This window comes from Lynx canadensis, chromosome A1 (assembly GCF_007474595.2).
Source record: "Lynx canadensis isolate LIC74 chromosome A1, mLynCan4.pri.v2, whole genome shotgun sequence".
NCBI classification, from domain to species: Eukaryota; Metazoa; Chordata; class Mammalia; order Carnivora; family Felidae; genus Lynx; species Lynx canadensis.
The window spans coordinates 117,270,490-117,287,400 of record NC_044303.2 but is presented as its reverse complement, the minus strand read 5'-3'; the positions used below and the strand labels follow the sequence as shown (position 1 = coordinate 117,287,400).

General features: G+C 42.1%; 2 protein-coding genes across 2 annotated transcripts; both read right to left on the bottom strand.

Moving 5' to 3' along the window:
• Window positions 1–614: 614 nt before the first annotated feature.
• LOC115517199 (protocadherin gamma-A2-like) lies at window positions 615–4,509 on the bottom strand. Its single transcript, XM_032593052.1, has one exon. It carries the CDS (start codon window positions 3,895–3,897, stop codon window positions 1,351–1,353), a length of 2,547 nt encoding a protein of 848 aa, XP_032448943.1. The 5' UTR covers window positions 3,898–4,509; the 3' UTR covers window positions 615–1,350.
• Window positions 4,510–7,327: 2,818 nt separating this feature from the next.
• Window positions 7,328–11,445, bottom strand: LOC116737734 (protocadherin gamma-A1-like). The gene has a single exon (XM_032593059.1). The coding sequence runs from the start codon at window positions 11,155–11,157 to the stop codon at window positions 8,722–8,724; it is 2,436 nt and encodes an 811-aa protein (XP_032448950.1). The 5' UTR covers window positions 11,158–11,445; the 3' UTR covers window positions 7,328–8,721.
• Window positions 11,446–16,911: the final 5,466 nt, after the last annotated feature.

Sequence of the window (16,911 nt, the reverse complement as noted above, 5' to 3'; positions counted from 1 at the left end):
AAGTGATCCCAGTTACATAGAATATTAGTGTATTTTTTTGTCCTTCAACATTAAAAACATAACTGAAACACTAAAAGCCAACATAGAAAGAGGAATGAGGAAGGAACACAGTGGTTGTGAGGGAGACTGAAGTTAGGTGAGGGATTGGAAATATTTTTAACAGTTGCTCTGAGAAGGAATCTCTGAGAAGAGAGATGTATAAGAAGGATCTTTAAGGGCTATTATTTGATATAGCCTCTGAATCCCTTGAGGACATATTATTTTTAAAGATAAAAAGTAAATATGGTTTCCAGATATGAGAAAATAAAAATATCAAAGAGAAATGTGTTTACTATTGCACTACCCATTTATTATAGAGCAAACAAGAATTCAATCACTTCATCAACCAACACAGAGCTACTTTAAATACTTTTTTTAAACATTTATTCATTTTTGAGAGACAGAGGGTGAGTTGGGGAGGGGCAGAGAGAGAGGGAGACACAGAATCTGAAGCAGGTTCCAGGCTTTGAGCTGTCAGCACAGAGCCCATTGCAGGGCTGGAACCTATGAACTGTGAGATCATGGCCTGAGCCAAAGTCAGACACTTAACTGACTGAGCTACCCAGGCGCCCCAACACAGAGCTACTTTAAAAGTCAGTGGGATTTTTAATTACGTGTAGATACCATGACATACTTTCCTAAGACACAGTGAACATATATATTTCTAAATTTCCATATTTTAAATAGGGAAGGTCATATGAATCAAATGAAATGAAGAACCTCACTGTCAAACTGAAGGAAAAATATTACAACTGAGTGAAGGCATTAGACAACTAAAGTGTTTCATTATTCATAGGTTAAAATATAAAACAAAACCCTTGAATTTTAAAGCACTTGAGTAAACATAAAATTCAGACTTCCTTTTTTTTTTTTAAAATAAACTCTACCACCGTATGGAGCTCAAACTCCCCACCCCAAGATCAAGAGTAGCATGCTTTGCCGACTGAGCCAGCCAGCCGCCCCTCAATCTTCATATTTTTAATAGAGAAAGAATTATTGATCCAGGTAGACAAGAAGATTTGCCCAGGGAAGAGAAAGAAAGTATGAGAAACCAGATACACCATTTCCTAATGCAATGCTCTTTGATAACCTAAATATAATATTCACCCAATACTAACTCCTGATTTAAATTTATGATACAATGATTCTAGCCTCCTCTTCCCCCGTAGAAGGTGTAAACACTTAGAACTACTGAGAAATAATTCACCAGGACTCATGTCCTTAAAAGGGATATATTCACAAGTAAATATGCAAAACAGAAAACGTGGTAAACAATGGAGGCAGCGGAGTAAATAAACATATCTATTTATTTTAGCAATGCCTCATAAGTATACCGTGAAGGGAGTTTACCTTGGATGTTTCTTCTCCTTTGTCTTCAAGTAAAGACTGAGGTGATGATAGAAAATCCTTTTTCTCACAGCTCTCCTGGCTGAGGAGCATGTCGGCATAGTTGGGCTGGGGGAAGATCACGTGACTCTCCCCGGAGTCCGCGGTGAGGGAGACCTCGTGGGAATAGGTCTGCAGGAAAGCCCGCACCCCGTCCACGCCCACAAAGTGAGAGGCGGGCACGCCCACCAGCCCGCCTCCTGAAGCCTGGAGCAGACGGGATGAGTGCCAGCGCCTCAACCTGAGTCCCAGCAGTACGATGACAAAGGCGAGGAAGACGCAGGAGACAGCAGCCACCGCCACTACCAGGTACAGCGTGAGGTCAGAATCATTTGGGTCGGCGGGGGTCCTGGTGCTGCCCAGATCGGCCAGGACGTCTGGGATGTTGTCAGCTACCGCCACGGTGAGCGTGACGGTGGCCGAGAGAGGGGGCTGGCCATGGTCCTGCACCACCACCACCAGGCTCTGCTTGAGCGCATCTCTGTCCAGCAGGGCCCGTGCAGTGCGCACCTCGCCCGTGTGCAGCCCCACCGTAAAAAGCCCTGGCTCGCTGGCCTTGAGCAGACGGTAGGACAGCCAGGCGTTCTGGCCAGAGTCTCTGTCCACCGCCACCACCTTGGTCACCAGGTATCCAGGCTCTGCGGATCGGGGCGCCAGCTCCACGCCTGTGGAACCGTCGGTGGGGAGGGCGGGGTACAGGATTTCTGGTGCGTTGTCATTCTGGTCCAGCACGAATATACTCAGTGACACGTTGCTGCTGAGGGGTGGGTTCCCATTGTCCCATGCAGTCAACCTCAGGTGCAAATCCTGGAACTGCTCATAGTCAAAGGAGCGCAATGCATACAGGATGCCAGTGTCAGAGTTGATGGAGATGTAAGAGGACAGGGGTGCATCCTGAAGAGTGTCTTCAGTCAAAGAGTAAGTTACATGGGCATTATCGTCACTGTCAGGGTCATGGGCCACCACAGAAATGATGGAAGCACCCCTGGGATTGTTTTCAGGAATGTAGGCAGAGTAGAACGTGTGAGGGAAGGTGGGTGGGTTGTCATTAATGTCTGCCACCTGCAGCGTAATGTAAGCATCCGTGGACAGAGATGGTTTTCCTCCATCTTTAGCAGTCACAGTGACGTTGTAAGAGGAAAACTGTTCCCTGTCAAGGGCTCTGGTTGTAACCAGTCGGTGGTAATTGTCCACTGATCTTTCTAACTTGAAAGGAAGGTTCTCTGGGAGTGAACATGTGATAAATGCATTCTGCCCAGAGTCTCTGTCATGTACATTAAAAAGTGCAATTATGGTTCCTGGAGGAGAGCCTTCAGGAATTGAACTGGTAGAAGATGTCATATAAAATTCTGGAGCATTGTCATTCACATCCAGAACAGTCACAATAACCTTTGTTCTGGTCCGAAGGCCCGGACCATCCTGAGCTTCAATATCAATTTCATGGACTTTGGCATCTTCATAATCTAGACTCTTTATGATTGTTATATCTCCAGATGTCGACTCAAGCTCAAATATCTCTGAGGTTTCTCCAGGATTTTTCTCTTGAATATATGCTACTTGGGCATTGTATCCCTCATCTGTGTCAGTGGCGGTGACTGTGAGTATCCGGGTACCTACGGGAATACTCTCAGGAACACTTACACGGTACTCAGACTGTGTAAATATAGGTGCGTTGTCGTTCACATCCAGGACAGTCACGTGGATGCGGGAGGTGCCAGATCGGACCGGGCTGCCCCCATCCAAAGCCACAAGGACGAGGTGGTGAACAGCCTTCTCTTCGCGGTCCAGGGCGAGCTCCAGCACCAGCTCAGGGTACTTGTTCCCATCCACTCCGCTTCGCACAACCAGGGAAAAGTGGTCATTTGGGTTCAGTTCGTACTTCTGAAGGGTGTTTTCTCCTACGTCTGCATCGTGCGCACTCTTTAGAGGAATTCGGAATCCTGGCGTAGTGGTTTCACTGATTTTTAGCTCTAGTTCATCTACTCCAAAGCGAGGGGCATTATCGTTAATATCTGTTATTTCCACTTCTACTGAATAAATATTAAATTTGTCTTCCAGGAGTATGTTAAAATTCACCAGGCACTGCGCGCTCTGAGCACAGAGCGCCTCTCGGTCTATCCTGCCTGCGGTAACCAAACTGCCGCTTCGCGGGTTCAGAGCAAAGAGCTGCGTCCTACCTCTGGAGACGATGCGGACTCCACGCTCTGCCAGTGTCAGGGGCTCCAGCCCCAGGTCCTTGGCGATGTCGCCCACGAAGGAGCCTTTGTCAATCTCTTCTGGCACAGAATAGTGCATCTGTCCAGCTCCGGCCTCCCACAAAACCACCAAAAGAAAATACAGCCGATGAAGCCTTCCGCGTTGTGATAACTTTTGCAGAGCCGCCATTTCTTCTGCTGCAATCTTTTCTCCCAGGCAACTTCCAGCATCCAGTTTTATTCCTCTGTATTCCTCAGGGTCTGTGGGGATCAGCATTCACAGGACCCAGGTCACTGTAGAGAGAAATTTGGGCTGCTGCATTTTTTTTTTTTTCCGCCCGGAAGCTTGGGGGCCAAATACCCAGTCCTTTTGTTGTGGGAGCCGGAATGTTGGACTAGATGTGTTGCAGCCTTTTACTTCTTAGGTGGTCAACAGCGACGCTCAGAGGCCTAAGTAATTTCTGCACCCTCTTAGGCAAACCCAAGTTATTTCTTGCTTGTTAGCTTTGTGACTTTCAAGTTGCTTTGAAGAATCTTAGAGTTTTACCATACCTTAGAAGTAGCTCTTTCAAGTCAGGAATCTTTTTCTCAGGATTAATAAGAATGTGTAAACAAATGTGACCTTGATAGTAGTTGGTAGGAAAGTATGCCTAGTGAACACTAAAGGCATTAATCAAGGCTGCCACTGCCCTTGCTCCAAATATCTTCAACTTATTTTATATTCAAAGGCAATTAAGATCAACTTTAGAACATTAGCTAACTTATCTTCTAAGGCTATACATTTTGGATTTCTGTGCTTTATGGCTTAGGATTTAACTTCAACATCTGTATTTTAAAAATTATCAGACACTACTGTATACCTGACACCAATGCCTGATTGATGCTGGAGAAAGAAATGGTGAACGTGATGAACACAGTTCTTGTTCTCAGGGAGCTTACAGGATAGGAGAGGACACAGGAAAGTAAACAGAGTATTTCAATATGCTAACTGATACAAAGGTGGGGACCACTAGGCAATGAGAAGGGTGGGTCAATACTTTTCCAAGACATTATTGAAGATGACTCCTAAAGGGTAGGAATGGGTCAAGAAGAGGCTGGAGTGGTGTTCTAGAACCTCAGTACTAATGCTTGGAGGTGAGAGCAAGAATGGAACATTAAGGAAATTGAAGGAGGTTTGTTCTTTGTCCTTCTTGTTCAAGATTGTTTTGGTTATTTGAAGTTTCTTGCTACTTTGTATGAATTTTAGAATGGGTTTTTTTCTATTTCCGCAAAACAAGTCATTGGGATTTTGATAGGGATTGCATTGAATCTGTAGATTGCTTGGGTGGTTCTGTAATTTTTTGATAGGTATTCTTCAAGTTAAGGATATTTTCTTCAATTCCTAGTTTTCTAAGATTTTAATCACATGCTGAATATTCTCAAGAGCTTTATTATGTCTCTATTTAAATGAATGTATGGCTTTTTATCTTTAATCTCTTAATATGGAGTTTTGCATTATTAGATTTTCTTATATTGGAATATCCTTGCATTCCTGAAATAAACCCTAAATCATAAGCTATAAATAAAGCTTTTAAACATATAGTAGGTAGGGTTTGATAATATCTTAATTAAGATTTTGAATCAACGTTCTTTTTAAAAAATATATTTTTTAAGTAATCTCTATACCCAATGTGGGGTTCAAAATCAAGACATCAAAATCAAGATTCACATGCTCTTCCAACTGAGCCAGTCAGGTGCTTCTAAATCAACATTCTTAAGTGAGATTGCCCACTTCTGTATCACTTCAGTCTGTTTGCCTTTGGGTTTCTTCCGTGTTGAACTTTTACCATTTTTACTTTTTTTTTTGAGACAGAGCTGGGGAGAGGGACAGAGGGGAAGGGAGAGAGAGAGAGAGAGAGAGAGAGAGAGATTGAGAGAGAGAGAGAGAGAGAGAGAGAATCCCAAACAGGCTCCACACTCAGGGCAGAGCCCAACTCAGGGCTGGATCCTATGACCTTGGGATCATGACCAGAGCTGAAATCAAGAGTTGGATGCTCAACCAACTGAGCCACCCAGGTGCCCCCAATTTTACTTTTACCCATTCCTCTGAGAATGGAAAAAATTGCAAACAATTGATATCAACTCACCTTGTTTTCTAGTAGGGCCTCCACTTTTTCTTAGGTTTTTAAAAATATTTTCATCAACATTGTTTTGATGCTTTCAAGTCTCATTAAATAATTGTTCAACATCCCTTATTGTAGCTCTCTAAAGATTATCTGTTCTTTGTCTTTGACAATATCTAGTTTTACTCTGTATATTATTTCCCACTCATTCTTCTTGCTTTTTATCAAGTTGTTTTATTTTTTCCCCAGTTTCTCTTGCTTTTCTTTATCCTTTTCCAAGACTTTGTTTTTAATCAGAATTTGGGGTTTTCTTTTAAAATCTTTAAAAAGAATTTTAGCCATGACATCTGCCTACTGTATATTAATCCCACCATTGGACTTGACAGAATTTTAATTTCTTCCCACCGGTTTCAGTATGACTTTTACTGTCTGCTTCTAATGTTAAAAAAAAATTTGTTTGTTTATTTTTTTTTGAGAGAGAGAGACAGAACACAAGCAGTGGAGGGGCAGAGAAAGAGGGAAACACAGAACCCTAAGCAGGCTCCAGGCTCTGAGCTGTCTGCACAGAGCCTGACAAAGCAGGGCTCAAACTCATGAGCTGTGAGATCATGACCTGAGCTGAAGTCGTATGCTCAACTGACTGAGCCACCCAGGCGCCCCTCTATTGCTTTTTCATTAGAATTCTTCCTCGTTTGCATATCAATAATTTATACTCTTACCTTGGTTATTTTTCCTATTATTTTCTTTAAGTTTATGCTGATATAATGTGGGGTTTTTTTGCCTTGTTTCTTGAGTGGCTTGCTAAATTCACTTATTTTAAATAATTTGTTTTGTTTAACTTTTAGTTATTGTATTTGTCAATAAATTTACCCCTAAATACTCTTTTAGCTGTATTCCACCATTTTAAATAATATTTTAATTTTTGTTCCTTTCTACAGTAGTTCCTATTTCCATTGTGATTTTCTTAAATCCAAGAGTAATATAGGAGTATAGATTTAAATGTCCAAACTTTTTTGTTTCCTTTTACTATTTTTAAATGTTTGCTTTGTAATTTTTCCAGCTTTATTGAGGTATAATAAATAAAACTGTAAGATACACATAGAAGCAAAATTTTTCATTAATAGGAGCTGAGAAAATCCAGAATTGAAATAACTTATATTATTAATAGAAAGTATACTCCAAACAGATAATAAAAATAAAAATCAACACTTAGACATACAACAAGAGTCAGAGAAAATTTTTTAAAGCCTTCAGAGAGAAAATGGAGATACCTTAAAAATGACAATTTGTTGAAAGTATCTCATTAGCAACAATAACTCTAGAAGACAATGTGTTTCAACATTTTGGTTTGTACATTTATTTTAAGTGGAAGAGTATTTTATTTTATTTTACTTTATTTTTGAAAGAGAGCATGAGCAGGGGAGGGGCAGAGAGAGAGGGGGACAGAGGATTCCTGTCAGTTCTGTGCTGACATCAGCAAGCCCCCAAGCCCCGATGCGGGGCTCTAACTGAACAACCATGAGATCATGACCTGAGCTGAAGTGAGACACTCAATTGACTAAGCCACCCAGGTGCCCCAGAAGAGTTTTTTTTTAATTGGTCTTTTTCTTCTACTATCTCTCCCATTCTCCCTCCCTCCTGGGTTCAGGGATTTGTCTCAAATGGTTTTGAAATTATTCTATCCCAGGTCCCAGGCCATAAGTAGGTCTTTTAGTGGTGTGCGGCTGTAATACTATGAATATTACAACTCAAGTCTAAGAAATTTAGTGTTCATTTTCTGAAGCCAGCATCTGGATCTACCTCTCTCCCTTGGTCTGCAGGTTGCAAAAAGTTGTCACCACAGGAATTGGCAGGCAGCCAATTTGAACTAGCTCAGGGGCTGAACTGCTTATTTTAGATTCAAGTAGTATGTGTGGCTCAGGTCCCTTGTTTAGCCCAAAGCACTTTGTTCCTGTTATAGTGCTGGAACAACCTGTTGATCTTCAATGTCTGCATCTAAGCCAAGCCTAGAATTTCCACAGCTTTAGCCTGGCTCACCACTTTCTTTTCCATCTTTGGTCCATTAATATATTTATCTTTTATTTGTGCCTTACCATGCTTTGGCTTTCTTCTTTTTATATTTGGCACATCTCTTTAATTTACTGGAGCAGAGTAAGTATATCAAAGGATGGACTTACTCATCTATGATACATTTCCTGTGAAGAGTTAACACACACATTAAAATGAAATATATTCTTAGTTTGTGTCAGTTGTTTCCATCATGGGCATAATATACAAGATAGGAGGCTCTGAAACTATTTCTCAAGTTGCACAGTAAATTTTCCATCATTCACTTTATTACCTCATTTCATAAGTTACTTAAACATCTAGTGTATTCTTCAGCATGCATAAAATATCTAAAAATAACAGACTATGCAAAGGGCTAAGATAGTCAACAAAAATTTACAACTTACATAGATTTGTATAATTTAATCCTAACACAGATAAAAATATACTTTAGACAATCTTTACCTCTTCAAACATCCCCAAATAAAATAGCACTTTGACAGACAACATCTATATTAAATTTAGGGACAAATTAGTATTTGTAACAGAAAAATTTGAAAACACTATTAGTCACATAAATATTGATGGATCTTTTATAGTTAAACCCTATCCTTGCCAGGTAAGAGAATGGTAAACTCAGAAAAATAAGATTATTTGGCCAGAGGAAAGCAAGAAAATATTAAAAGTCAGATCTTCTTGTTTCTGATGCAGTGCTCTTTCCACAACCAACATAGCATCTCACACAATACTCATCTCAATCACCTACATTAGAGTTAATTTACAGTTTCCTTTTCAATGAAATAGCAATTATAATTATACCTGGATATAAACACACAATGATAATTTCCCAGAATTTGTAAACAGAAATCTACAAAGCTATGTGGGAAATAGAACTGTTAGTAGTAAAAAGTGAAAGGTAAGTAAACTCTGTAATTATTTTTACCTAGATAAATTTACAAAACGTTTACCTGAGAAAATGCTTCCTTTTTGCCTTCAAGTAAATCCTGAGTTATCAGCAGAGGCTCGCTTTTCCCACAGCTCTCCTGGCTGAGGAGCGTGTCGGCATAGTTGGGCTGGGGGAAGATCACGTGACTCTCCCGGGCGTCAGCCCTGAGGGAGACCTCCTGGGAATAGGTCTGCAGGAAAGCCCCCACCCCGTCCACGCCCACAAAGTGCGAGGCGGGCACGCCAGCCAATCCAACCCCCGCAGCCTGGAGCAGACGGGACGAGTGCCAGCGCCTCAGCCTGAGTCCCAGCAGCACGATCACAAAGGCCAGAAAGATGCAGGAGACTGCAGCCACCGCCACCACCAGGTACAGCGTGAGGCCTGAGGAGGCAGGGTCCGCTGAGGGCTCGAGACTGCCCAGGTCTGCCAGGACATCTGGGATGTTGTCAGCTACGGCCACGGTGATCGTGACGGTGGCCGAGAGAGGGGGTTGGCCGTGGTCTTGCACAGCCACCACCAGGCTCTGCTTGAGCGCATCTCTGTCCAGCAGGGCCCGTGCAGTGCGCACCTCGCCCGTGTGCAGCCCCACCGTGAAGAGCCCTGGCTCGCTGGCCTTGAGTAGACGGTAGGACAGCCAAGCGTTCTGGCCAGAGTCTCTGTCCACCGCCACCACCTTGGTCACCAGGTATCCGGGCTCTGCGGATCGGGGCGCCAGCTCCACGCCTGTGGAACCGTCGGTGGGGAGCGCTGGGTACAGGATTTCTGGCGTATTGTCGTTCTGGTCCAGCACAAACAGGCTCAGCGACACATTGCTGCTGAGTCGGGGATCCCCGTTGTCATACGCCATCACTCTCAGATGAAGGTCCCGGAACTGTTCATAATCGAAGGATCGCAGGGCATATAAAATGCCAGTGTCTGAGTTGATGGAAATGTAGGAGGATAGAGGCGCCCCCTGAATGGTGTCCTCTGCCAAGGAGTAAGTGACTAGTGCATTCTCATTGGTGTCAGCATCCTGAGCTGTCAAGGAGAAGATGGAGGCACCTCTGGGATTGTTTTCCGGAATGAAGATAGAGTAGGAATCCTGGGGAAAACAAGGGGGGTTGTCGTTGATATCTGTCACTTTCAGTGAAATGTGGGTTTCCGTAGATAGAGCTGGAATTCCCTTATCTGTTGCTGTTACTGTGATGTTGTACCTGGAGGTAAGTTCTCTGTCCAGTGTTCTTTCTGTCACTAAATGGTAATAATTATCATCTAACTTTTCTAATTTAAAGGGTAGATTTTCAGGAATGGAACATGTAGTGTCACCATTGTCTCCAGAGTCTTGGTCATGCACACTGATAAGAGCAATGATAGTTCCAGGAGGAAAGTTTTCTGGGACTGCAGTGGTGACAGATGTCATGGTTACCTCTGGGGCATTATCATTTATGTCCAGAACTTTGACTAGCACCTTAGCTCTGGCCATGAGGCCTGCACCATCCTGAGCTTGAATTTCCATTGGATAAATTTTGTATTCTTCAAAATCCAGGGATTCTTTATTTGATATTTCTCCTGTGTCAGAATCCAATTGAAATATCTGAGATATTTTCTGGTCTATATTGTGAAATGAGTACGTTACTTCCCCATTGGCTCCTTCATCTGGGTCAGTAGCTTTTACCGTAAGCAGCCGAGTGCCCAGTGGCACATTTTCCGGGACACTCATGTGGTACTGTGCTTGAGTAAATGCTGGAGGGTTGTCATTTGCATCTACCACCTGAACATGAATGCGGAGGGTTCCTGAACGGACTGGGTTGCCCCCATCGGAGGCGGTGAGGACGAGGTGGTGCACAGCTTCTTCTTCCCTATCCAGGGGACTCTGTAGCACCATCTCTGGGTATCGGGATCCATCAGATCCCTGCTGAACATCCAGGGAGAAATGAGGGTTGGAGCTTAGCTGGTAGTTCTGCAGTGAATTCATACCAACATCAAGGTCTTGCCCAAAAGGCAGAGGGATCCTGGTACCTGGAGTAGTTATTTCATTCATTTTAAATTCTACTTCCTCTAACTGAAATTGGGGAGTGTTGTCATTAATATCAATTATTTCCACTTCAACAGGGTAAAGCTTCATTTTATCCTCTACCAAGATGTTAAAACTCACCAGACACCGCACACTCTGAGCACAGAGCTCCTCCCGGTCTATCCTGCCCGCTGTGACCAAGCTGCCACTTCGATGATTCAGAGCAAAAAGCTGCGTCCTACCTCTGGAGATGATGCGAACTCTGTGCTCCGTGAGCTCCTGAGGTTGTAACCCCAGGTCTTTGGCGATGTTGCCCACAAAGAATGCTTTGTCTGTCTCTTCTGGCACCATGTATTGGATCTTCCCGGCCCAAACTTCCAACAACAGCCCCAGAAAAAGGCACAGCAGGAACAGTTCACTGCAGCTGGGCTGCTTCCCCCGAATCACCATTGCTCTCTCCTTTGGTAGTTTTCTCCCAGTCTGGTACCAACGGTATTGTTTCTCTGTTCTTCTAAGCCCAAATTAACTGAATTTTCAGATTTCAGAGCGGAAAGTGGTCCAGAAGTAGGGTCAAAGAAGCTTCAGGGAGGTTGTTTTCAATCTGGCGGTGATGGAGGTTCTAAGAAGCTTTTTATTTTTTTTCCCTTTGGGGATGTGTGAGTGTGTGTGCGCGCGCGCGCGCATGCTGCCTCTCTCTCTCAGACTGGTGAACAGCGGCGCCCAGAGTCCTCACCAGTTACTACACTCCTAGGTAATACTTAAACATTCCCTTCTCATTAACCTGACCTATCTTTCCTTAAGTCTTAGTTTATTGTCAAGGAAATAGTTAAGCATTTTACAAAATATGTATGAGAATTATAAAGTACTATTTTTATTTAATCACATCTAACTGTTGCTAAATTGCAATATACAGTAGAATCCCCCTATTTCCAAGCTATCTGCTTTCTATGTGTTATTCATGTAATATCACAGTGACAAAATCATACCTCCATTATGCTACTACAGCTTGACCATTTGACAGTTTCTCAGGCCACACAGAAGAGCAATTGCCTTTCGACTGGAGGATGAAAAAAACTGGAGGATAAGTAAACTTTTAATTTTTTTCTTTTAATGTTTATTTATTTTTGAGAGAGAGATAGAGCAGGGGAGGAACAGAGAGAGAGATGGGGGAACAGAGGTTCCAAAGCGGGCTCTGCACTGACAGCAGCTTGCACAACTGCTAGCCCAATGTGGGGCTCAAACTCAGGAACCTTGAGATCACGACCGGAGCCAAAGATGGTCCCTCAGCTGACTAAGCCACCCAGTTGCCCCAAGGCATAAATAAACTTTTAGGATGTAAGCTAGACATTTAAAAATTGGACTGTCCCATTTCATTTCCACTGTGCTTTGAATATCAGAAACCTTGGAATTTTAAAGAACGTGTTTTATCCCTAACCTTATTTTTCCACTTTTCTGAAGTTTTTGTATTATGTAGATTTTAAAAGATCTTTGATTCACTCAAAGGTAATGTATTTTGAATAAAATAACACTGGGATCTTAGAATTTACTGGAAAATGTCATATGAGTATCTAATTTAAGACTTCAAATTTAAGAGACATAAGAGGTAGTGATATTCTTCTTCAAAACTGAAAAGGACATGGCCACATCTTCATTTTTAGACAGGCCATTAAAATAATATGCATTCTCCTAAAATCACACTTAATATTCCCCCAAGAGAAGCTGGTTTTCTTAAAGAGCAAGATTTTTAAACTAGATTGCCTTCCTTCTTTTATTCATTGCAAAATTAGTAAAAGGTTACTAATTAAAATGTCTGAGGCTCCGAGTGATTTACCCAAAAGTTAGGGAAGAATGTTTTCTGCATTCTAGAGGTTAACATTTCAGGAAAAAATTTGGCCAGATACTGGCAGTCTACCCATGAACACGACTGAGAAGGGTCCAGAAAATAAGGAAATAAAGGAAACAAAGGCCACAAGAGTAGTTCTTAGAAAGAGAATATCTATTCCTGTGTAACCAAATCTATAGTTTCTCAGCTTCTCAAAACAAGTATATGGAACCCAAAGGCTTAAAGATTCAGCAAACCTCCTTCAATATTTCAAGGAAAGGACTTTTTAGCAGAAAATATAAGTTTTTAGAATATACACTAATAGAAACAAACTTTTCACCAAAGGGACTATCTGAGCTAGTGAAAGAAATTAAAATACACACAGAAACTAGAAAGTGAACTTGCAGAGCTTCTCCTCATTTAACAACAACAAAAAAACCAATCAGAGTTGATTTATAACAGGATATTACAAAATAAAAGTGTTAAAACTCACAGGTAAACATTTGAATCCAATGTAATATTTAAGGTTGCATTGCAGGCACCACAGAGACTATGCAGTTAAAAGATGTATCTTGGGTTTACTTCAAGAAATTAAATTAAGACTTTCCAATATCTGAAGCCACACAAAGATTGTAGAATTAGGGCAAATCTCACTTGAAGTAGAAGCAACTCCAAATCTAGGCTTGGACCAGAGACCAGACTGAAAGTAGGGCTGGAGGAGCCCCACAGAAGCAGGGTGAAGGCCAGAGTCACTGTGAGGAGAAGAGCACAGATATCAAGGACAAGGCCACAGGCAGGTAAAATTGTAGCTCTGCCTGCCTGGCACCTGGTGCCAGGCCATTGCTGAGTTCTGGCAGCAACTTCTGCAAAGACCAGGTGCAGCACGATGACAGTTGGTATTGTATGCAGTGACCAGCAACCCTGTAGAGCAACATCTCTGTTGCTCACAGTGCCATGGTGCTAATCTCACTCTTGTGCCTCCCTAGGTTGAAGAGTCATATTAGCTGGTCTGAAGCATATGATAGGACAGTCAGGCAAAGCTCTCCAGCTGGTCACTTTTGTGACCAGGTAGCCAGCTGCACTGAGCATGGTGCCACATCAAAGAGGGCATGACTTCTGGCTGCAGCTCCTGCCACAGCACTGCCTGTGTATTTTTGCCATTACAAGGAGCCTGCAGTGAACATCATCATGCTCTGCACCTACTGATACATTGGATGACAGTGCACACAGTGCCAGGTTGCTGGCCAGGAAGAAATAGGTGCACAGGGCCCCACATCTGGGTAAGAAGCACTAAAGTGAGATGGAGACTTATAGCAGGTGTTCCCATTCTCCTGGACTGCAGAAAGAGGTCTGCTGGAAAACAAGCATTTTTTGTTGATGGTGGTGATATGCAGGGTGATGCTTATGCTGCAGGAGAGGGACAGCTTGTCCTTGGTGGCTCCGGTGGTGACACTGTATTTCATGGTCTGCTTCCAGTTTAGAATTCCATCTGTCTGTAGCTTACAAAGAATAGCATAGTAATTCTTAGAAGTAAGTTGTTTGACTGTGTGTTTACTACTTTCTGTATCTTTCATCTCTCCATTGTTTTGGCTTGGGCAGCCACAGTTCTTGCCTTTAATAGGACTAGACACCCAGCTGAAAGTCACCTGCACAGCACTGTAGTTCTCAACCTCCATTTCAATCAGGATCTTGAAAGGGGCCCTTAAACTGCCTCCAATCTTCTCTTCTACTCCATGATGCATCTGTTGCACTCCAAAATCAAAGATTGTACTGTCACTTTTAGATGGTAGATATGCTATATGAGACTGTAGTAAGTGTAGGGGATCTCGACCTTACAGTGTCATCCAGGTCAGTAGAGTCCCCCTGAAGAATGCAGAGCATGTGGTGGAGGGCAGGTTCTCCTGTAGGCAGATTCTGCTGTACTTCTTGTGGCTCAGTATGGCAGCACTGGCATTAGCATCCAACTCCCTCATCTTGCCACGAGCTGTTCCTACCCCTCCCTACCACTAACTGGTGGCAGCTCTGCTCCTCTGGTCCATTCCTGCCCTAGTCATCTCTTTTACTTGTGGGGACTGGGGAAATGGCTATTGAAACTAATGTGATAAATCCATAGAGAATTACTTGTAGCATCCAAACATATTGGGGTTTAAGAATGAACTATGCTCATTTTAAGATGTTTTCCACAATTTCCAAAACAAAATGTATTAAAAACCATAAATTATTTATATCCAGGATGAATAAATTTATATGAAAACCATTCATGGGGTTTCCAGTGAGGGTTCCAGATTCAAGGGCCTAAAGACTTCCTTTAACATTATCTGCTAGATCTAGTCTATCATTCTCCAGTTCTTCCCTGCTCCTTTCTCTGGCAGTAAAGAGGCTTCCCGGCACTCACCCATAGTTCTGGTCACATCTTTGCCCAGATTCCCCACTTTTAAACCACTGGCCTTTTCTTCTAGAATCTCGCAGCACATCTGACGCATACTTCAATAGGCTGAACAAAGACATCAGTAAGGGAAACTGCTTACTGCGCACGGTGTGCCTTTCCTGTGGGGGACTTCTTTCTTATCTCTTCTCGATGCTGCTTCTCAGATCCTAATACATCTTGCCATGGTTGCTCCCGGATTACAAAGGTACACTGGAGAGAAAAGGCAGCGCCTCATTCCGGGTCATTAAACATCCTGATGTTCCTGACGCAGAAATTTAGAAAAGATGGTGGAAGAGAAGGCGTAAGAAGTCCACTCCAGATATATTCCACAAATGTCAGCGGGGATCACTGGGTCAAAATGCCAATAGATTGCTTTGTTTCACTCTAGCTACGGACTGGCAGACAGCGGCACCCAGAGGCCTGGTACGATATCTACCTCCTGTTATTTCTCAAAGTCAGGAGACTGTATTTGCTTTATTTCCAGGACTTATTTTAGGCAGAGGCTGTGAGTCATTATTTCTTTTTGACAAAGTATAATAAATTAGCCTTTCTGAAAAATTTAAACCAAATGCTTTAATTTATTAAAATTCAAATCGACTTAAAAGAATTCCTACACAATTTTCCCTCTTGACATTTCCTTTTGAAGATGATACACCACTGAAGCTTCTTTTCCTTAAAAAATTTTTGCTCAAGAAATTAGCCATTATAAAAATAACTTTTCATCACAAAAGTCATTCTCACTGTAAATTCTATAATATAACAAGTTTTTTTATTATACAAAAGTAGAAAATACTGATAAAAGTTTTAAATCACCAGTAATTATGTGATTATTATATTTGATGACTGTCCACACTTTGTAAATACATATATACTTTTTTTATTGTGGTAATATACACATAAAATTTAACATCTTAACCATTTTTAAGTACACAGTTCAGTGGTATTAAATACATTCATAATCTTATACAACCATTACTACCATCTATCTCCAGAACACTTTTCAACTTTTAAAACTGAAACTCATACCCATTACCTATTAACTCTTCATTCTCCCCTCTCTCCAGCCCCTGGAAAACATCATCTATTTTCTATGATTTTGGCTACTCTAAATAACTCATATAAGTGGAATCAACTAGTATTTATCTATTTATGACTGGCTTATTTTACACCGAATAATATCCTCAAAGTTCATCTGTGTTGTAGCATATGTAAAAATTTCCTTCCTCTTTTTTTTAAGTTTATTTATTTATTTTGAGAGAGAGAGAAAGAGGGAGGAAGAGAAGGAAGGGTTGAGAGAGAGACAGAAGGAGAATCATAAGTGGGCTCTCTGCTGTAAGCAATCTCATGAACCACGAGACCATGACCTGAGCTAAAATCAAGAGTCAGACCCTTAATCAACTGAGCCACCCAAGCACCCCCAAATTTGCTTCCTTTTTAAGGCTGAATAACATTACATTGTACGTACAGACCACATTTTACTTATTCATTCATCTGTTGATGGCAACTTGGGTTGCTTCTAAGCTTTAGCTACTATTAATTATGTTGCTATAAACATGGGTGTACAAATGTCTCTTTTTAAATGTTTTATTTATTTTTGAGAGAGAGAACATGAACAGAGGAGGGGCGGGGGGAGGGGGACAGAGGATCCAAAGCAGGCTCTTGGCTGGCAGCAGCAAGCCTGATGTGGGGCTCGAACTCATGAACCATGAGATCATGACCTGAGCCGAGGTCAGATGCTCAACCAACTGAGCCATGCAGGCACCCCTACAAATGTCTCTTTGAGACCCTGCTCTCAATTCTTTTGGGTACACGCCCAGAAGTGGAAGTGCTGGATCATAAGGTAATTCTACTTTTAATTTTTTTAAATGTTTATTTATTTTGAGAGAGAGAGAGTGAATGTATGAGGAGAGGAGGAGCAGAGACAGATAGACAGAGACAGAGAATCTGAAGCAGG

Excerpts from the sequence above, each read along its gene's own strand:
- LOC116737734 (XM_032593059.1), bottom strand. The coding sequence starts at position 11,157 with ATGGTGATTCGGGGGAAGCAGCCCAGCTGCAGTGAACTGTTCCTGCTG.
- LOC115517199 (XM_032593052.1), bottom strand. The coding sequence starts at position 3,897 with ATGCTGATCCCCACAGACCCTGAGGAATACAGAGGAATAAAACTGGAT.